General features: G+C 37.4%; 4 protein-coding genes across 4 annotated transcripts; 3 read left to right on the top strand and 1 right to left on the bottom strand.

Annotated features, from left to right (window-relative positions):
* The first annotated feature begins 4668 nt into the window (after positions 1-4668).
* LOC135084843 (histone H4-like) lies at positions 4669-5107 on the top strand. Its single transcript, XM_063979580.1, has one exon. It carries the CDS (start codon positions 4715-4717, stop codon positions 5024-5026), a length of 312 nt encoding a protein of 103 aa, XP_063835650.1. The 5' UTR covers positions 4669-4714; the 3' UTR covers positions 5027-5107.
* An 885-nt stretch (positions 5108-5992) lies between these two features.
* LOC135084829 (histone H3-like) lies at positions 5993-6474 on the top strand. Its single transcript, XM_063979570.1, has one exon. It carries the CDS (start codon positions 5993-5995, stop codon positions 6401-6403), a length of 411 nt encoding a protein of 136 aa, XP_063835640.1. The 3' UTR covers positions 6404-6474.
* Positions 6475-6856: 382 nt separating this feature from the next.
* LOC135084783 (histone H2A-like) lies at positions 6857-7213 on the bottom strand. The gene has a single exon (XM_063979521.1). It carries the CDS (start codon positions 7211-7213, stop codon positions 6857-6859), a length of 357 nt encoding a protein of 118 aa, XP_063835591.1.
* A 2553-nt stretch (positions 7214-9766) lies between these two features.
* LOC135085057 (uncharacterized) lies at positions 9767-15156 on the top strand. Its single transcript, XM_063979838.1, has 4 exons — positions 9767-11165; positions 12525-12678; positions 13474-13594; positions 14577-15156. Exons 1-4 carry the CDS (start codon positions 10033-10035, stop codon positions 14798-14800), a joined length of 1632 nt encoding a protein of 543 aa, XP_063835908.1. The 5' UTR covers positions 9767-10032; the 3' UTR covers positions 14801-15156.
* Positions 15157-23208: the final 8052 nt, after the last annotated feature.

Below are 23208 nucleotides of genomic sequence, written 5' to 3'. Positions count from 1 at the left end.
AATGCGAGCTGTGAATTTTTTTTAAAGCAGTTTTAATATTTCAAAGATTTTTTTGTTAGATGAGGGATAAAGGCATAATAACGTTTTAGCACTTAAATAAAGGAAATTATTGTAGAGATGAAACGGATATCCGGCAACTATCCGGTAGGCCGGATATCCGGCCCTAATTTACTATCCGGCCGGATACCGGATAGTAACTCACTATCCGGCCGGATACCGGATATTTAAAAAAAACGACAATTTCCTATTAATAAAATGAAATACATTAATCTTTGAGGTAAATATCAATAAAATGGCTTACAATAATGACGGCTTTTATTTAAAGTCCAAAAAGTTACAAAAAAGCCATATTAAGGCCTTTCAAAACTAATTTATTTTTGTGGGCTATTCACTCTAATGACGAATACATAGATAGGTAAATAGTAAATATCTGTTAATGTCGAAATATTGCCAAAAAAATAGGCGATTTTTTTTTCACTGATGGTCTGATGACATGATGCAACTACACTGGTCATCACAAAGATCGACCCTCCCGCGACAAGCACTTTCAAACGTATGCATCCCCACTTCCCACCAATATTGGCACCATTTAAAAGCCTAGTTCTAAACTTCATTTCATTAAAGGAAAGGGTTTTACCCCAAAAATGTGTCTGTAGAAGAATCCAGAGTCACTTCTTCAAAAAATAGGTAGTTACGCTTGAGCCGACTTTTATGGCTATAAAACTGTTAAGTTGCGATTAATCGCTATCTATCTGTTAAAGAGGACACGTGAGATCATTATTTCGTTTTATAACCATAAAAATTGGTCTAATTGATCCCACAGGTGAGCCCAAAGTGAGGTCTTTTTTCTAGTCACATTTATTGTATATCGCGTTTATGTTAATCGTTTATTAAGAAATTAAATGTGTTTTTCTTTAAGGATATTTATTGGGCTTTCAAATAACACCAATATTGTTGGGGCACTATGACGGTGTCAGTAGAAACGAGTTTTCCTGTAAAACGTAGGTGGGCCGATTTTTGTGATGTTAGAGTTAAATTTTCGCTATTCAATCATACACTCACGATTGCAGCCGAAATTGAATTGATCTGCCCCCTAGACAAGTGGCAAAATCTGACGTTCTATTCGGACGGATTCGATTTTCCAAAAGTGTGACTAGTCTATTCTACTAATAGACCCACTGATCGCGTTCGAGCATCTGTGCGGCACTATACTCGTCACGACATGCAACGAGACAATTGGCCAACTATCCGGCCGCCGGATATCCGGCTATCCGGCCTAGCAGCTGGCCGGATATCCGGTATCCGGTATCCGGCCAAACAACTATCCGTTTCATCTCTAAATTATTGTAAAGGGAATTAGTCCTTTTAATTTATAGCGGTAAAACAGTTGATGAATGAATGATGGAAATAGGAAAATAACTATAATGACACGGAATATTCGGCGTTAAAAATGTTGAAATCCATTTTAAACTTAATTTAATTTAGTACCTATTTCAAACAAATAATGGGAGATGGAAATTTTCCCATTACCCATTCCTTAACACATAAGCTGAGTTGCACCACCTCATTTTAACCGTAACATTGACAATAACCGGTGCTTTTTTAAGGAGTTTGACAGATTTTTGACGTTTGTCAAAGTTAAAGTATGATGGTGCAACTCAGCCATAATGTATTCATGCTTTATATTTAGCTTAGCTGGAGCCTAGCTTTTGCCCGCGGCTTCACCCGCGTGAAATTTAGTTTGTCACAGATCGTCTTAAATTATAGCCTATATGTTATTCTGGGTTATAAAGAATAATATTGTAAAGTTTCATCAAAATCCGTTCAGTAGTTTTTGCGTGACAGAGTAACAAACGTCCATCCAGACATCCAAACTTTCGCATTTATAATATTAGTAGGATTAGTTTACAACATCGCCAATCGACCAGAAACAAGAAAATCTTCAGCTCTGAAAAGAGCATCGTTTTTAAAATCAACTGCATAATCAAAACACGATTTATTTATTATAAACAACTAAAACCTTCGTCTTCAACTTCAACTTTCTTTAGAATCACGACTGTGACTTGTATGGTACATATTAAGCGCTTTGATGCCTTCGATATTCGCGTGTTTTGCCAGTTCTCCTGGTAGGAGCAATCTGACAGCTGACTGGACCTCCTGGCTTCCCATGGTGGTCTTCTTCCCGTGCACCACCATCCTTGAGGCCTCCACCGCGATTTTTTCCAGCATATCGTTGACAAAATTGTTCATAATCTGCATACTTTTTCTTGAAATCCCCAAGTTGGACTGCGTCACGGACCGTAGTAACTTATAGATGTAAATAGAGAAGCTCTGGTAGTTCTTCTTCTTTATTTTCTTTGATTTTGAGATCGGTTTTTCGATCGGCTTCTGCATCGATTTCGCGGGCTTTTTCGGAGCCACTGTCGGCGCCATTTTGTTTTTGTTTCTCAAATAAAGTGTATGGGAAAATAAGTGAAGAGTTTTTTAGTTGTTTTTATAGAAACTGGACGCTTAATTTAGTGGGGTTTGGAAATGTTTTATTGGCCAATAAGAATAGGGTTTGATATTTTGTTTTGGTTTTGACGGTAGTTGAATAGTTAGATGTGGTTAATGTTGAGTCGTCTACCTTCATTAAATTGAAATAAGAGTTTGTGACGTAAAACCATTTAATTAGCAAATTCTAATCACGTATATGAAATGAATACTTATTTATGATAATTTGGTCACTAGCTTTTACACACAGATTAACTTCTTCATTAGCTTGAAATTCAACTTGTTCACAGATAGACAAAATTTTGGTATTTAATTAAATAAATATCCTTGGACATTTTACACTACGCTTCTAGTCCCAAACTAAGCAAAGCTTGTACTATGGCATATGGGTACTAGACAACGGATATAAACATACTTAAATACTTTTTTTTTGTAATACATACTTATTATAAGGGAGAGTCCGCTAATTTGGACCAGTTTTTTTCAATCCCATTTTACACATAGTTTTCTTTTGTTTTTGCTAATGTCCATGGTATATAATAAAAGATACATTATTCAACTTACTATTTCATAAGTATTAATTAACATGATTGTTGTATATTTAGCACAAATCAACAAAGTACGAGTTCAGAACTTCGGTCCAATTTAGCCAACCGGTTCGATAATTTGTACCACAGGGTTACTAAATTGGATTTCAATAAATTTCAAGCCTTTAAAAAAACTATGGCAAAATATTATACGATACATTCTTAACAAATTAGGAAACGTAGAGGAACAGTAGTTAATAACATAGACAATCGATATTGTTTTACACGTTATCACGATTTTGAGTACAAGTTTTGTAATTCCAATTATCGTAACGCACACTTGTACCTAATCTACTTTGCCAGTCTTTTGTTTTCATTTATTGTTAGTCAAACATAACTACCCTATTATAACTTCAAAATATGATTTACTAAAAAAAATTTCAAAATCCTTTGGTAAAGTTCCATACAACTTGATGTGGTACAATTTAGCCGACTAGGTGATAGTGCTTTTAAAAAATCGGTAAAAAATATAGCTTATAAATACCGAAAAATGTTTCAAATAATTGTAATCCACACTAATTTACGTTTCTAAATAATATATTAGAAACACCCTGTGATTAAATTTAACAAAATTACAATCTAAACATGTATTGTCAAAAGTTACTTGAAAACAATGAAAAAATACTTTTCAAAATAAAACACACGTGTTTGTTGTCACGGCAAAAACCACATGGCCGATATTAATTGATTTTAGTTGTGTATCGCTGAGTGTTGCAATTAAAGACATTCAATAAATACTTTACGAAATATGAGGGTGGTACAATTTACCCGGCGGTACAATATACCGAACTCTCCCCTACATAGAAAACACCCAGTCCAATACAAACAAATAATTATGTTCATGCACACAAATGTTTGTACTGTGCGGGAATCGAACCCTCTACCTCCGGAATAGTAGTCCGTTTCGAACTACTACACCAAACGGCCGACTTTTTACTTTGGGGATGAAAGGTCCTCCATCCATTTTCACAGAATAAGTGGGATAGATCCAAGAATTATTTATTTGATTAATAAATTTCGTTAAAATAGTGACTCGTTTAATATAAAAGTGTCTTAGTAGTTTAGTATGTATTATTAAAGTCCATCGATGAATATGTAGATGGATGGATGTTTATTACCTCACTCATTTAGCGCGATTTAGAGTTTTTCGTTCGCTGCAGCTCCTGTGTAGCCAGGATCTACAGCTTGACCGCCAATAAAAACCCAACCAGTGAAGGTCAAGTTTGTCCCGGGGGAAGTTAAATTGTCATTGGACCCGCAACGAAATTAATCAGAAGAACATAGGAGGAGTTCGAAGTTAAGATTCGACATTGTACAGAGATAGTTTGAGACCCAGGGATAAGCTAAAAACTATCCTATAGTTTTTATCCCGGTTTTTTAAAGAAGCCACGCATGCTTTCTGTCACAGTCACAAAAGTAAATTATTTTTAAGAAAAAGCTCCTACGTTTGCAATAAATAACAAAAGCATCAACGAAATGCAAGAACATTATGTTAATCTTTCAACTCAAACATAATTATATCTACCCTCAAAATAAATAAAAAAAACAGACAGTATAAATACGACCAGCCATCGCTGGTCTCGCCATTTGTAATTCGTTCTCCGCGCCGTAACCACATTCGAAAAAAAAACAAAATGACAGGTCGCGGAAAAGGCGGGAAGGGGCTTGGTAAAGGAGGCGCGAAACGTCACCGAAAAGTCTTGAGGGACAATATCCAAGGCATTACCAAACCTGCTATCAGAAGATTGGCGAGACGAGGCGGCGTGAAACGAATATCTGGCCTAATTTACGAAGAAACTAGAGGCGTACTGAAGGTTTTCTTGGAGAATGTCATTCGTGATGCAGTGACATACACAGAACATGCCAAAAGGAAAACTGTGACCGCTATGGATGTGGTATACGCGTTGAAGAGGCAAGGGCGAACGATTTACGGATTTGGAGGTTGATTTTTTAATAATAATAAATATTTTGTTGATTGTTTTGTTGTTTTAATCAAAAGTACTGACAAAGTCCTTTTCAGGACTGAACATTTTCTTGTTTCTGGACGAATAGTCGAATTCAGATTCCTTTTTATCCGTGAATTTTAAATTTAACACAGAATATTATCGCCGGTATTCACAAACATTACTATGAGGACGCACAGGGTGACACACGAACCAATCACAGAGCTCTATTCAACGCTGTGCGTTCGATTTGCTGCTTCACCTAACCAAGCATCGTTTGTAAATACGTGCGTATATGTCAAACTTTGTTATAATGTTTAGTAGAAAAGCAAACTACTTAATTATTATTTTTTATTGTTCTGGGTGTTTCCTATGTAGGTAATTAAATTACATAAATAACTTAAGTACCTATGTTCTAGTAGATAATGTTCAAGCTTAATTTGCAAATTTTCAAGCCAACCACTATGAAAAGTAAATTACCTACCTAGGTAGTGGTATTAGGTACTTACTTAGGTATTAAAGTATTCGTTATTGACGATGCCTTTAGTCTTAATATTATCGGTTATCGTTAGTTTTATTGCGTTATTGTTGTTCAGTTGATAAATCTTCCGTACTTTATTACTCATAGTCATTGGTAGAATGATGTATCTATTGAAAACGTAGCCATACATAGAAAACCGAAAAAATAATTGATGCGAAAACAATATTTGATTCTTATTTATTTATCTGTGCTTGCTAGTAAATATCAACCAAACCAACTGCACAATACATTCAACAAATCATCTTATAAGAAATGTGGGTATATTAAAAACCAATAACTTTTCCCTACCCACACATATCCTAAACAGAGCTAACTATAAAAATGTGGGTACATCCAAAACAAACTTACTACCCTCAACCAACTCGTTATAAATAATACCTCGTCTATAAATACACCGTGGCACATCCCACTCGGCACAGTACCACAAAATGGCCCGTACAAAGCAGACCGCTCGCAAGTCCACCGGTGGGAAGGCGCCTAGAAAGCAGCTGGCCACCAAAGCTGCCAGAAAAAGCGCTCCAGCCACTGGAGGCGTGAAGAAACCTCACAGATACCGCCCAGGGACCGTTGCTTTGCGAGAAATTAGACGATATCAAAAAAGCACGGAGCTTCTAATCAGAAAACTCCCCTTCCAGAGATTGGTCAGGGAAATAGCTCAGGATTTCAAGACGGATCTTCGATTCCAGAGCTCGGCTGTCATGGCGTTGCAGGAGGCAAGTGAGGCGTACCTGGTTGGACTCTTTGAAGACACCAACCTCTGTGCGATCCACGCGAAAAGAGTGACCATAATGCCGAAGGATATACAGCTGGCTCGCAGAGTGAGAGGGGAGAGGGCGTAACGTGGTAGCACTGTACTGACGCAGCGAAAGCGAAGATTTTAACTGACAAGGCCCTTTTCAGGGCTGCAAAATCGTTTGTTTCTTTCGAAAGATCGAAAATGACTCTTTTCTATTTATAAATAACTCGTTTAACTGTGACGTTTATTAATTTAAACAAAATGTAGGTAGCTAAAAAGGACGTAGCCAAACCATTACGCCATCTGAAAATTCGGCTTAATTTTTTATGCTTTAAAACAGTAACTAGGTTAACAAAGAACATTTTTATCATTCGTCATTCCAGAAACAGTGATAATGTGCAGTCCTGAAAAGGACTTTGTCAATCAGGTCATTTATTCGACCGTCATCAAAAATAATCACCCAATCATCTTGATTGAAAATAATCACTCAATCATCTTGATTTAAAATCTCCTTGATTGAATTCTGAAATCTCATTTCTTGTCTTCGTGATCTTCTCTAACTCGACTTCATGGTTTTCTTGGGCAGCAGGACTGGTTGGATCGATGGTACGACTCCTCCCTGTGAGATGGTGACTCCTGACAGCATCCGATTCAGCTCCTCATCATTTCTGATCGCGAACAGGATGTGGCGAGGCACCACCCTGCTTTTCTTCGTGTCTCTTGCCGCGTCTGCTGCCAGCTCCAGTATTTCTGCTGCTAAATATTCCAATGCTGCTGCCAAGTAGATGGGGGCTCCGCTCCCGATGCGAGGGGCGAAGTTCCCCTTCCGTAAGATCTTGTGGATCCTCCCAACTGGGAACTGGAGACCGGCTCGGGACGAGCGCGTTTTGTTCTTCTTGATCGGAGGAGTCATTTTGGTCGTAGAAAATGGAGAGTGGTGTGGCAGAATTTGAGTGGGTTATGTGGACAATAGTGAGTTGAAATAGTGGCCAGAGCGATAAGTTTGATTATCTTTTTATCATGGTTTGAAGGTAGTTGCAAAATCGTGTTCGTTACTTTCTGGTAAACGTACATACCTACCAACTTTCTACTTAAAATGAGTGTTCGATGAATAATTTGATTTACCAACGCAAAAAAAAGTTATTAAGGTTTCGTTCGTAAATAAAAATCGCTTCCCTATGCCGCTTGCTCAAAAGGAGGCTTATGTTTTACGAAAATATTATATTAAAACATCAATAGTTCAAATGATAAATGTGGCTAGCTAGTAGCGTAAATAAAATAAATGCTAATTTTTGGCCTGTTTGCGACTGATACGGTGCATCAGGCAGGCGAAGTCGCGGGAAAAAGCTAGTAAATTACATAACATTCCATTTCAAGGTCGGGTTTATCGATTTTCGTACACACGGATCATAATGTCAATATCGTATGCGGGTGATAGGCGCACGCGCAGGTAGGGGTCGCCAACCTTTTGGATAAAAAGAAATAAACTCGATAATGTTGTTTATTAACTATGATAGTTAGTTTAGTAGTTAATAAAAAATATTAATTATCGTATTTTATTTAAATTCGGAGTAATATGGCATTACCTTTTCCTGCAAAATAAAAAATACTTGAATCTTAAGAAGACGAAATTACATCACATTCTTTACACATGCCTAAACGTAAGTAGGTTCTTCCTTACCGAAAGCATAACTCGCCCAAATTAAGAGACATGTATAAAAGCAAACGATTTTCAATTTAATTGTGCGGACTCCATATTTCTGATTTTGGACTACATGAAAATAATCTTTACTAAATCCAATGAAACCCTTTTTTAAAACTCCTATCAAAATTAAAATCCGTTAAATTATCTTGGAAACTAGTCTTGCGTTTTCAGCAATGAACTTTGTCAGTCAAAATGTTTACCACCCCTGCCCGCAGCTGTCGCGCGGCGGCAGCTGCGCGCGACCGTTACGCGCGCGTGCGAGCGAGACAGATGCGCAGGTGTGGGGTCAACGGTGATCCGTTGTTTTGGTATTGAAATTGGTGATAGCTCTGCAGCCAAAGGACGTCCACTGCTGGACAAAGGTCTTTTAGCCTAGCCACAGACCACAGACTTTTTGTCGCTGCGCACATCGTTCGTTCGTATCAGCCGAAAGACGTCCACTGCTGGACAAAGGCCTCCCCCAAGGATTTCCACAGACCGGTCCTGCGCCGCTCGCATCCAGGCGCCTCCAGCGACCTTTACCAGATCGTCGTTCCACCTAGTGGGAGGCCTGCCCACGCTACGTCTTCCGGATCGTGGTCGCCACTCAAAAACTTTCCTGCCCCAGCGGCCGTCAGCTCTACGAGCTATGTGCCCTGCACACTGCCACTTGATTTGCGCACATCACAACACAACAATTTGGTATCGACCGATTCTTCATACAAATTAATATGAAAAGTCTGTTCTGCGGGGTGTCTTAAAAGCGTACTTATAGAAATGAAAGTCGACTTACTATGACCAGTTTCCCTTAAACCTGTTCTAAAATACTATCCCCTAGCTAGGTTCATCATGATCATATTATCAGCCATAGGACGTCCACTGCTGAACATAGGCCTCCCTCAAAGATTTGCATACTGACATAACCTGCATCCAGCCTTCTTGCTACCTTTATGTGAGGTCCTCCTGGCTGTCTGGCAGAAATCGCTTTATAGCGATAAGATCGCCTATAAATTCTGTCTTTTTATTTTCTTGTTTTGTGTTGTGTACTTATGTAGGTACAATGAAGTGTGTTCACAATCTATCTGTCGCAGATAATTATGCGTTCTTCAAAACGAAAAGTGTGGGTAATCACCTTTTATTATTTTCTATAACTTTTAGTACCTCATGTGTACAAGATTTTTTAATTAAAACAAAATCTTGCCATGATATTTTTTAAGAGTGCTGGGCTTTTAGGTAGGCTTTATTCTTTTGGAGCTTACAAATAAATAATAGTTAAATGTTATTTTCTTGTTACAACAAGAAAAAAACATTTTATAGAAAATGCCTTTTTGACTTTCGAGTTTCAAGTTTCATAAGGATAGATAGCATTTCACAAAATAACAATTTTACCAGTATCTTTCAAAGCCTGCGCAAGAGTCGTTATTCTATGAATTCTTCAAGCCCTCTGGTCTTCGCCCTTTATAAAAACTACTTTTCCATTCACTTCATTCAATAATTGCACAAAGTGTTAAAAACAAGTCAATTTCAACCCTAAAGTTAAGGCGATAAGCTTTCAAACAGCAAGCTTTTCAATAACTTCGCGCCTTTAAAAACAGATAAGGGAAAAATTGCTGCTACAAACCAAATTGATCCTTAAAAGTATAGGACTTGGTTCTAAAATGGTAGTTTAATTGTTAAATTCGAATTTTGAATAGCGCGTGCCGTATGCAAGGGTGCGCAGACGCCGTTTCCGACCCTAACTTCTTTTTTCAAAAGGGATTCCACGACAGTTGATGACTAACCGTCAAACCATAAACACGCTTCTGTAATTTTAACCAAAAATAGTCATAGATTTTAAATTATTGGTCAGTTTTCACTGTGAACGGACGTTTTGTAAATAGTGTTTGCATACAAGTGATAATAAGTGAATTTAAAATAGTTTAGGTTCATAGAACTGTAGCGATAGAAGAATAAGAATAAGTTACGGTTTAAGGAGCACCCTCAAGAAAGGAGATATGGTCTAACGAGCAGGTCATAAGACGTGAGGCAGGGGAAATCATACGCTTACAATGGAGTCACCTAAAATAGTGTACAAATATTATTCGAACCCAGCATTTTGCGCGCAAAGTGAAGTGGTGTTCCAGAAATCATGTATGACAAGGATTCGGAGCCCGGAACGACAGAGAATGCCTCCTTTAGGAGCTAATTCGCCTAGGAAGATGGAGTCGAACAGGATTCTGAGGACAGACATCTCTGATAATCCGTTAAGGATATCCCCTGCAGGAAGAATGCGGGATGACCCCCCAGAGCTGCCTCCGAAACCTCCAAAGTTCCAGAATAGGAGCTTCCATAGGCAAGCCTCGTTGGTGTGCAAACCAACTCGTGCTGCTGTCAGATGTAGAACCAGAAGCGAGGATTTGGAAATGGCCCAACTGAAGCAACAAAGAAGTTCAAGATATGACAGAAACGCTGAAAGTGACGATGGTTTAGAAGACAGCAGACTTAAACATCGATACGAAGTCATAGACGATGATTTTGACGACTTAGTCGACTACTCTCCGACTAAAAAGAGAATCGTCGAAGCTGATGTAGCAGATATCGAAGAATACAACGTGGATGGACCAGATGACAACGAAATGAAGGAAATACCAACGGAAATTGTGAAAACAGTCAATGGAAAGACGCTTAGATACGCAATAGTCCCATCTGAAGATGATGAACCGGTGAGGAGGCCGAGTGTGACGTTCACATCACCTATGATGAGTAAAAAGAACTTGATAGCCACTCAGAAGCTCCACGAGCTGTTATCGACACCAAGGAAGCTGAAAAGCTACGCCAGCCAGCCGTCTGTGAGAATAACTCCGAACAAATCGATGGACAGCCCTAACAGAGGGACTCCAAAGAAAATCGTCTCCAGTACCCCTACTCAAGGAGTTACACCTTCCAAATCCTGCGCCAACTTGACTATATCCAGGGGTAGTGCGACTACCTCCCCCATATCACCCAAAGCACAGCAAAAACTGAATTACGGTTTGCCAGAGTTTGAAAGACAGGATGTTTTCGTGACGAGCTTTAGGGAGAAGAGTCGGGATAGGAGTTTGGAGATGGATAGGAGAGACGCCAGCAGGGAGAGCAGGAGAGATTACGACAGGAGAGGGAGGGATCTGAAAGATAAGAAGACGACTGCTGTTATTACTCCAAGGTAAGTTAAAACTTTCATTATAAGGTTAGGTACTGTTTGATCAAGACGTTTTTTATACCACTGTCGTAAAAAAACTCTGAAAACTGTTGTGACTCACAACAGCTCTCTCTTTCTTACAAATTGTGAGACAAAAAAATACTTTCTATTTCTGATCGCTTCCTAGCGATAATTCGTGCCGTTTTAACATATTTCTTTCACGACGTGTCAGTTTTGTGAAGTGTGCACTAAATTTTAGCTACAACAATTTGAAACCATAGTTTTCCAAAGTAACTTTAAAAGTACCTAACTAACTAACAGCACTAACAGTGTCGTAAGAAGTAGCTCAGATGAAAGAGCAGTCGCTCGGCAAGCGAAAGGTCGTGGGTACAATTCCCGCCTTATTAGGCAGTTATTTTTTTTCAAGTTATTTGTAATTTTCAAACTTTTAACTAACACTAGACCTCTATATGACTACAGTCCTAAAATTAAGATGGTAGCCAAAATACCTAGCTTATGTTTCATTTAATTAAATGGAAACGCGTGCGCATAATGGCTCCCGTAATAAATTGTTAATAAAAACTTAATTTTTTGTAATTACAACACCATGTTCACCACACCTGCCGTCCGCGGAATTATTATTGTTTTTGTGCATGCAGTTAACAGGGCAGGGGGAAAACTGGCCAAGTGCGAGTCGAAATTGTAGACAAAGGGTTCCGTACAGTCAGCGTCAAATAGTTCGTGACACATAAAGTGGCCTAAAAGATGACACAACCTTATTCCAATTGAAACAAAGACGTGTTGCAAAGTTATTGTCAACTTTGAGATTTTACTTTTGAACTATTGGCAATTGGACTCCGTTGCCAACCTTTAGGGTACGGAACCCTAATGAGTATTATTATTTTATGTTGTGTACATGCGAAGTAAACAAAGGGTGGACGTACGCATTTCTGACCCCTTGTTTGTGCGCTAAAATATTGTCGATCGAATAGTGGACGCAGTGCAAAAGAAGCGTTTTCTCTTGGGTTCGATTCTTAATTCAATTAAGTTTGTAAACATTGGTGATTGGGGGGAGGCCCATATTCAGCAGTTCCTATGAATAAATGATGATGATATTGATGATCATTAAAATATAATTAGCTTTGTTCTAGGTTTCTAGTTTAGAGTGTAGGTACGTAGAATTTGGTCTTAGTAGGGTAGGTTAATTATTTTGCATAACATACTTATTATACATAGAAAACACCCAGTCCAGTACAAACAAATATGTTCATGCACACAAATGTTGGTACTGTGCGGGAATCGAACCCGCTACCTCCGGAATAGTAGTCCGTTTCGAACCACTACACCAAACGGCCGACTAAATTAATTTCTTAATAATTTCAGAGTCGCCTCCCCACCTTCAGTTTACTCTGAGGAGACTTACAAATCGTTCACGAGCTTGAAGCCCACGTCTGCAGCGCCGCTCACCATCGCTGCTCTCATGCTGACCCTGTGTGGAGCCCTGACTACTGGGTTGAGCTTCAACATGATGTATACGGTAAGTGGACATCATCATCATCATTTCAGCCATAGGACGTCCACTGCTGAACATAGGCCTCCCGCAAAGCATACCATTCCCCACCGCCAACAGGAGGCGTGTCGTAAGAGGCGACTAAATCCTGTAGCACGAGATGGGCAGCAGCGTCTACGTGCGAAACCTCATAAAAAACCGCGCTCGCCAACTCGCCTGTCATTGGCAACTCCCCCCTGCTGAACGGCAGAGCTAAGTGGACAGGCAGCTTTGTATTCTTCTTTAGATGTATGAAGCTTGCAAGTTACAAAAAATTGGTATAATCGGGTTGCTGTCTGACAGATTTGGGTAACGCCAAAAAAAAGACGTAGCGAAGGGAATATGATATTGAATCTGTCACTAATGTTACGATGAAAAGGTGTCTTTTTTTATGGTTGTAGTGTAGTTATGTTAGTTAACTTACCAACATTTGAAATATTGTAGTTTAACGAAACGACCACTCGGCGACGCCTACTGCCGAGCATTCGCTCAAACGTTTCAACGTAAGATTTGCCTGAAGTAAAATGTAAGGCGAAAAGTACTAGTACTGAATACCTAAATACTACGTTTACAGACTTATTTACAAGAATTTACTTGTGAAAATTACAAACTAAGTTGTTTTAAGTACCTAACCAATTTGATATTTGGTGCTCCGGGTGGCTGGCTCTGCCGGATGTCCTCAACAATACTACCTACGAGTCTCGCTTTTTGCTTATTCGTATGTTAAGTTATTCTAGTTTTTCTATGTTTTATCTTTAAGTTATGTTTCTTATATATTTCCAGATGGGCCGCGTCTACTACCTTGATTTCGGAGTGCTGTCGGGCTTTACCTGCTTCTTGCTGGGGCTGCTCGGCTTCAGGTCTAGGAGACAGCATCTGCTGCCCAACAGGAACTATGTTTCTGGTATGTTGTATAGATAAAACTGTTTTATATGATCCGGAAAACGCTGTGTAGGCAGGCCTCCCACTTGATAGACCGACGATCTGGTGAAGTTCTAAGTATAATAGTATGGCCGGTCCTTGTAGAAATCTGTAAATCCATGGGGGAGGCCTTGTCTATCATTAGACGACATAATGTTGAATTGAAATCAGTTGAAACGGTTGATATTTTTAGTTGCTGAGAGCTCTGGTAGGAGATTACAATGTAACATGTTCTGCTAAATCTGATCTTATGTATGTGTGAAAATAACAGACACAAAAACATTGCTACTAATAGGTACTTTTATTACCAGTGTTTTATTGTTTCCACCCGCATAATTTTACCACAAAAATATTACATTCTTAACCGTAAGTTTCTTACTTCTTTGTTAAATTCTTATGCGGGTCTAAGTAGCAGCCATTTAGAAATAACAATTTATTATTAGGAAATTACCCTATTTTGTTAAATGTCACATCTATTTTTTTACGCACGCGCTACCCTCATCTTACCACCTCATAAATCAGTCATGACTTTTATATTTTATTAACTTCCAATCGATAAGTACTTATTATTATGGTCCTAAAGTGGTGGCAAGGAAACTAGGTAATTTTGGGGCGTTTATTTCCCTGAAAAAGGCCTACCTACTTAACATTAAAAAAATACTTTCATTTGTCTGGATCATAATCTGGATTAAGTACCAATTAAAAGTCGTCAAAGACTCTTAAGGAGCCAAGTCTTCTAATATGTCATTTTTGCCCTCTTACGTACACACGGCCACACAGTTAACTATCCATTTCCGTTTTTGCTCTCGCTCTCATCAAATGGTGATTCTTTGCGATAGAACGAGATGACATGACCGGCAATGGGTAGTTATCGCTGTTGCCGATAGTACTTACGCTTCGTAAAAAACATTTGGCAAGTGCTAAGAAGACGCACCAAACTAATAAAGAATTTTCATTTGTTCCAGGCTACATAGTCCTCTCATCGTTCTCCCTGCTCAGTGCTTTCGGTCTGCTGCTCCTCATCACGGTCCAGCCGAGTCCAGGAACTGCCCTCAACGATATTACCTCAGGAGCGGTCTGCGCAGTCAGCATACTGTGCCTTGGCTTGGCGTCTATAGGAGTTGTAGCCTCGTACTGCTGTGCTAGGGACCCGCCGGATAATAGGGTGGGGACCACTAGATGGTATTAGGAGATACGGGACTACCCACTTCTCGTTAAAATTCCCACCGCTGCAACTCCTGTGTAGCCAGGATCTACAGCTTGACCGCCAATAACCCAACCAGTGAAGGTCAAGTTTGTCCCGGGGGAAAGCTAAACTGTCATTGGGCAAAATTCAGAAGAACATAGGAGTTCGAAGTTGTTTGTTTTGTATTAGGGGGGAAGATTCCACAACAAAACATCTTAACTTAGTCTGTCGCCATAACAACAATGTTTACAGCATTGTTGTGTTCCGGCAGTGGAGGTAATAATAAGTCCTCTGTGACGATTCCGGGTGAAGCTTGCCTCCATGATCTGATGAAGGTCGTATTATGTTTCATTTAGCTCTTCTTTTAAGAAAACGAATGTTAAGAATGTCAACCAAAATATAAAACTTAGTCTTTTAATTTTGTAAGTAACCTTTGTGATTTTATATGAAAAACTTGAAAATGTTATTCGTAATTTTTAATAAGTTTTATTAAAATACTTTAGATAAGTAACTCATGAGATCATACTGTGCCGCTATAATGTTAATATATTGGAATTTTAAATACATTTTTATATTTATGAATTAATTGTTGTTTTATTGTATTTTTTTTATAAAGTACCTCTACCCTCAGTTGCCTTAACCCTTAATTACTCGCATAAAGAATCTTACATAACTGCTCGCATGGGGTCACAGATGACCCCAAATTGTGTGAGTAGTTTTTAATACATAATGAAATTTATAAGTAAATGAAACTATATTATTATAAAAATTCTTTATTTATTCTTTAATATCTATAGGAAATAACATGAATTTCTTACTAATTATACAAAAACAAGCTAAATTAAAATAATTGTCAATAATTAACAATTTGTACTTAGGTATACTAAGATCATAGGTGATACTAGTATTTTTTAGGAACTCTCCGAATCATTCTTGTTACACTGTTGACAGTATATTTCAGAGTGATCATTACACACAAATCTTGTACATTTCTTGCATTTTCGATTCACTTGATTGTGCGGAGGATTGCTCGATCTCATTAGCGCTATCATGATCACTTTTTGTTATTTCATCTAACTCTGGCTCAGAACTCGACCCTCCAACTTCTTCTTAATCAGAAACATCATCCAACCATTGCACAATTTGCTATTTTTTCCTATCTCTACTAACTCTGAAAAAAAAAGACAAAGTAGTAGTAAAACTGAATTTATCAATATTTTTATTGTTTAGAGCTGTAAAAACACATTTATAACAAACATTTATTCACTGAATATACAATAACACAAATATTATTCATAATACACAAAATAAATACATAAAACAAAAAACTTACCTCTTCCAAAAAAGTTACGTAATTACTCGCATGGGGTCACCACTCAAGAGCGCAGCGACGCATCCTTCCACTCCCGTGAATTAGTCGCTATCAAAATACAAACTAAGACGTGTTTTATGAAGCTACCGAGGGCGCGGAGGAAATCGGGCCGCGCCAAGTTCTTCATTTTTGAATCCGAAAATGCTTTGACCCCATGCGAGTAATTAAGGGTTAATCAAGTGTCGCAGTTAAAAACAAAATTCTGCAAAGTGGACAAACGTTAACTTCCCTATAATTATATTTGTGAGCGATAGCGAAAATATAATATAAAACGGATCGTTGGTTGGATTTTGTTAATGTTATTGATATAATCTTTAAATTGGCGCGGCTGACAAGAAACTTGAATTTACTTTACAAGAAAAAGTAAGCCGGGATCACTATGAAAATAATTTTGTTACAAACACCGCAAAAATCCCATTAGAATTTATAGCATGGCAAAAATAATAGTTTTATAATATCATTGCCTACCATGAATTTTATAATATGAGAAGAAAATAGTTTTCTGAAGCAAACGAAACACAGGAAAAAAGGCGGGAAACTTCGAAGTGGAAAGACGCGCTTCCGAAAGTTTTAAATTAATTAAACTAAATCTGTTAGATTTTTGTTGTTAGGAAAGTTTATTAAGACGATGGGGAGGGGTAGCAAAAAAAGGAAAAAAGTGGAGGTCACCGGTTTGGATCCGGGCGATCGCAGCAACGGCGATACCAGTTCATCAGATTCCGAGGTGGAGGATGGTCAGGGAAGTGTCCTTGTTCCGTATTATGTTACTGACTACACCAGGTTATACCCAGAGGACTCTGCAGCTTTTGAATTCGTAGTCTTCATAGAGTCATCTGATAGCCAGAGGCCCATTGGTAACAGAGATTTATTATCTCTTTCCAACGTTCTGAGAAGGTACAATAAAGGCGTTAAGTATTTGAAAGCACTCAACAAGTACAAAATAGGAGTCTACTTTGAAAAGCCAGGTCTAGCCAATGCACTACTGAATAATAAAACCTTTTTAAGTGATAATCAGTTCAAAGCCAGCATTCCAGCTTCATCCACCGAAACCACGGGGATAATTCGAAATGTGCCTATAAAGTACAATAACAAAAAAATCTTTACCATGTTGAGCAGTAGTAAGAAGATTATCAGCGTTCGCAGATTCTTCCGCAAAGACACCACAACTGAAGGTTTCTCCCGTCAGCCCACAGGGACAGTCGCCATCACTTTTGCGGCCACGACCCTGCCAGACTTCGTGGAGCTGGGCGGCTGGAGGCACAGCATCTCCCAGTACATCCCTCCAGTTAAGCAATGTTACCGCTGCCAGAGGTATGGTCACATTTCCAAGTATTGTAAGAACGAGGAACGGTGCTCAATTTGCAGTAATGGACACAATTATAAAGATTGTCCAACTCCTAAAGAAAATGCAGTATGCTCTCATTGCAAAGGAAACCATGTTAGTATTTCAGCACAATGTCCAATAAAACAAAAGAAAATACAAGAAAATAGAGTGAAATTTGTTAAAGCTCCCACTTATGCAGACATATCTAGTAAACAAACCTTTCCAGAATTGAGATCAAATAATAAATACTTACCAAAGCCTGAAAACAACTTAATGTCTATATTGAACTCTGATGCAACGGTAATGAATCTTTTAATAGAGTCAATAGTTAAAATTATAACATTAAATAAAAGCAACAACACAACTATTTCATCCAAAAACATTTTAGATATTCTTACAGACACTTTCAGTAAAAATTTTAATTCATCAAATTCGAAGAGCAAATAAATATAGTTCAATGGAATGCTCAGAGCTTTCTGTGCAATCGTAATTTATTTACTAAGTTTATTTATGATAATTGTATAGATATTGCTGTAATATCTGAGACTTGGCTAAAGCCTATTCACAAATTTAAGGTAAAAGGTTATAAAATAGAGCGAAATGACTGTGGAAATGATCATAATGGAGTAGCCATTCTGATTCATGAAAGAATTCAATATTGTAGACTTCAAACTTATTTTGATAACTCATTACAAAATTTAGCAGTTCAAATCACAATCAATAATAAATCATACACAATAGTTTCAGTTTATTGTCCTACTAATAGTTCACCTAGATTTCATATAAAGAAATTTTCAGATTTAATTGTAAGTTTGCCAAAGCCAGTTATTGTAGCTGGAGATTTTAACGCCCATCATACCATATGGGGCTGTAACACTGTAGACAGTCGAGGACGAGATATTTTAGATAGTTTAGATGATTGTGATTTAGTTTTATTAAATGATAAACAGGTTACGACTGTGGGAACACATGTCTGGAGACCGAACGGACTCGACTTGACTATGGTGAGCCCCTGTTTAGCTTTATGCTGTGACTGGAAAGTGCACGATGATCCACTTGGTAGTTATCATTTACCCACAATAACCTCAATACAACTATTAACAACTGCATCGCAACCACGTCTAACATACATGTCAGCAGGTACTGATATCCCTGATCATCCTAATCTTAAACTAGTTAATTGGAAACATTACTCAAAGTTAGTCAATGAAATGTTGTATGATTTTACAGTGTCTAATAGCAATGTTTTGGAATTGTACAACAACTTTTGTGACATCATCAAGTCAGCTGTAAATATCGCACCTTTAAATTTAAACCGTTACTAAACGAAATTATGAAATTTTGCAGGAGAGCCAAAATAAGAAAAAAGTCAATGTTTTTTTTCAATACAGTCAAAGGAAATAGTATTTTAAGGTTCCTAATGAGTTATATGATAGATATGTGCTAACGCTATGTTATGTGATTTACAAAAATAAAATATTTTATGTATAGTATTATTTATTTTGATTTATATAATTATAGTAACACTTTACCATTTACAATTTTTTCATTTTTAAATAAATTACTATTCAAATTGCAGTCCAAATAATGTTACTATATTGAAAACTATTTAAATTTCAATGATAATGGTGATATTATTATACATTTTAATTTTATATCATAGAGTAGGTATTTGTGATGATGTTACAATATTTAAAAAATAACAAACATTCGAAATCAACAATATTTTATTACAAATTAAAGATATCCATACAAGCATTTAGCCTAGTTATTTATTAATCAGTCTTAAGACATTTTGTACCTTTAAATCATAGGAAGTATAACTGATAACGAATAAGAAAAAAACACACCTAGCAATTACAAAAAATACATAAAAAATATATTAAACTCAAGTAACAATCTCAGCATTATTTCCCTACCCTCGAAAGGTTGTTCACATACCTACCTTAAATCACTTAATAATAAAAATAATGAACAATATTTTGTGGCCACTGCTCAGAATGGATGTAAGGTTGAGTCTCGTGGTACTAAAGAGCTCCTCCTCATAGACATAATCATTAGCCAACAAGTTCGGCGGAGCAGGAAAGCTCTCTCTGCTGCCTGGATTGACTATAAGAAGGCCTATGATTCGGTGCCTCAATCATGGCGGGAGAGGATCTTAGAGTTGTATAAGGTAGATGCAATGAGATCCTTTTTACGCTCATGCTCATGCATGGGGCAGTGGACTACAGTCCTTCGGCAGCCAGGTGGTGGTGAGAGGTCTCCTGATCCATTGAACTTCATAAGGATTGAGCGAGGCATTTCCAGGGTGACAGTTTGAGTCCCTTGTGGTTCTGCCTAGCACTGAATCCTCTTCGCACTCTGTTAAAAGATTCAGGGCTTAGTTATCAGCTACGAAGAGGGGGTGAGGTCATTAGTCACCTGCTCTACATGGATGATCTCAAGTTGTTCGCAACAAAACGACAAGACCTGGTGAAGTTGCTAAAAACCACACAGGTATTTAACAACGCCATCAGGATGGAGTTTGGTGTAGACAAGTGTGCGGTCTTACATTTAGACCGGGAAAAGTTGTGAATTCTCCGAATTTACAACTTTCTGAGACAATGACACTCAAATCTCTGTCCGAAACTGAGACCTATAAGTATCTTGGTATGTCAGAATCGTTAGGTATATCGGTAGAAGACATAAAAAAATCGGTGAAAGAACGCTTTTGTAGCCGACTGACAAAAGTTCTTAATAGCCTTTTGTCTGGCGGCAACAAAGCAAGAGCTTTCAACGGTTGGGTGATGCCTCTACTAATATACTCCTTCGGCATACTAAGATGGACTCAGACTGAACTTGACGCCCTGGATAGGAAGGTACGTCAGCAGCTCACACAACATCGCATGTTACATCCGCGCTCATCTGTAATGAGACTGTATATTCCACGGAAGTGGGGAGGTCGAGGCTTTTTAAATGCCAAGAACCTCCACAACCGTGAAGTGTGCAGTCTCAGGGATTATTTCCTTACCAATGAGTGCGGAATGCATCGTGATGTTGCGGCAGTTGACAAAAGCCTCACGCCGCTCTCCTTCGCGAACGAGAACTGGCGCAAGCCGCGGATCGGAATGATGTATCGGATTTGCATCTTGTGTAAAATTATAGTTAAAATTATATTAAGTTCGTCCATAGATGTTTGCATGGGTTCTTCGAAACATGAGGAATCTTTTTCAGCGTCCACAGCTTCCATAATGCGAGCCAAACGTGGGTTCCGGAAATACGACATCACCTGGAGCAAATAAATGCTTTTAATCTATATTTTATTATAGACTAAAAAAAATGTTTCACTATTGTAACTAGGCATACCTATCATAAAATTTACTCATTGCTTATTGAAAAACTGTAATTAACGAAATAGGCACCCTTTAGTGATAAATATTATTAGATAAGTACCTAAAAAAATTAAGGCAAACTGTGACTATACCAACTGTTACCGTTTACCAAAGAAATTTTATAATGAATTGTGTATTTTTTTTAAACGAAAACTGTGTTTAAACATATAGTCACACTTTACTCATTAAAAAAACTAAACAACTTACCTTTTTTGTGACGAACGGCCGTTACTATCCAAATAATCACACTATGAATTTAAACTTTCGTCATCACTCCGCAACAAACACGTTCTTACTTGCATAGACCCGTTATTGTATTTAGCGAGCCGTTCAAAGTTTGGCTTAGTAACGTTATGCTTTAACGCTAGATGGCGTAAGAAGGCAATTTTGAAGAAGTGGTCTATTTTATCTTGTAGTTTACGTGTCCTTTAGTAAGATGGCGTTGATAACTCATTTTTGCGAAAAATTCGTTTAGTAACGGTTTAACTTTAAAGGTGCGATATGTCAATGCCAAACTCAAATAAAAAAAGTCAATCTCAACGTTTCGTTCCACACAGATCGTCAGTTAAAAAATCTAAACGTCTTTCGGTTCCTTGGTGGAATGATCGCTGTGCTAGTGCTGTACAAAACTCGAAAGAAGCTTACGTGCAATTCAAAAATGACCCTACTCTTGAAAATTATATACATTTTAAAAAATTACAAGCCCTAAAAAAGCGTGTTATTAATACAGAGAAAATTGAGAGTTGGAAAGAATTTTGTTCAAATTTAAGTAGATTTACTCCCATATCTCTTATTTGGAATACTTTACGTAAATTTAATAAAAGTAATAATTGCAAGTTTTCGCAGAATGATTCTTGTCCGCTTTGGGTTCATGATTTTCTTACGAAATACACTCCAGACCATGCAGAATCGCCACCATTAGATTTCACTAATTGTACAGCAAGTAATGCAAATTCTTATCTGTTAAGCATGTTTACGTTTACTGAGCTTATATCAGCGATCAAATCACGAAAGGACACCGCTTGCGGCTTGGATTTTATCTCTTATAAAATGTTAAAAAAATTAAATAAAGAAAACCTATTAAAATTTCTATTTATCATTAATAGTTTGTGGAAGGAAAATCTGATTCCAGGTCAATGGAAGACTGACTGCTTAGTTCCCATATTAAAACCGAATAAAGATAAAAATAGTCCAGACTCATATCGTCCGATAGCTTTAACATCGTGTGTAGGTAAAATTTTTGAACAATTGATAAAACAGCGTCTGGAGTTTTACATAGAAAGTAATAATTTGCTTCCAAGCAATCAATTTGGGTTCAGACGTGGGCGTTCCGCTCGTGAAAGTTTAGGTTGTTTATACACAGACATACAAAAGGCTTTAAAAGAAAATAACTATCTAATCTGCGTTTTCTTTGATATTGTCGGTGCCTTTAACAATGTCAATCTTACTGTGTTATCCTCGATTCTCTCTTCATTAGGTCTTCCAACTAAAATTGTGGCCTGGTTACATAATTTTTTAAATAATCGCTTAGTACATGTTAAACTTAATAATAAATTATATGGTCCAAGACTCTCTTTCAAAGGAGTTTGTCAAGGAGGTATTTTGAGCCCGTTGTTGTATATTATATACATTCATAGGCTAAATGAAATTTTGGGACCTGATCCCCAAATATGTAATTTACAATTTGCAGATGATTTAGCAATATATACTCAAGGCCCAAATTTGTCCACGTTAACAAGCAAAATAAATGTACTACTTAATAAACTGCATAATTATCTATCGTATTTGAATTTAGATGTTAATGCAAATAAAAGTAAAGTTGTTGTTTTTAAGAAACGCTGCATACATTTATTAAGTTCGGGTATTAAATATAACCATCAAGAACTACCACTGGAATCAGGTGCAAAATTCTTAGGTGTTACTTTCCAACAAAACTTCTCTTGGAAACCCTATGTTGATTGCCTTATAGAAAGATCTCTACGTGCTACAAATATTCTTAAATCTCTTACTGGAACCAATTGGGGTGCAGATCCTAAAATACTTTTATTATTATATAAATCTTTGGTAAGAAGCCATTTTGAATATGCATTTTTTTGTTTTGCCTCTGATAAGAAACTTGTAGAGAAACTTGAAAAAATCCAAAATAAGAATTTGCGACTTATATTAGGAGCAATGAACACCTCACCAATTAATTCAATGCAAATCGAGTGCAACTTACCTCCTTTATTCATTAGATTTGATTATCTTAGACAAACGTTTTTGATGAGATTGTTGTCTGTAAATAATAGTTTATTAACGACTAAGTTATTACAAATTAATTTTCCTTCTTATTTGAGTACTGTGC

The sequence above is a fragment of the Ostrinia nubilalis genome, chromosome 27 (assembly GCF_963855985.1).
Source record: "Ostrinia nubilalis chromosome 27, ilOstNubi1.1, whole genome shotgun sequence".
NCBI lineage: Eukaryota > Metazoa > Arthropoda > Insecta > Lepidoptera > Crambidae > Ostrinia > Ostrinia nubilalis.
This window is presented reverse-complemented; position numbering and strand designations above follow the sequence as displayed.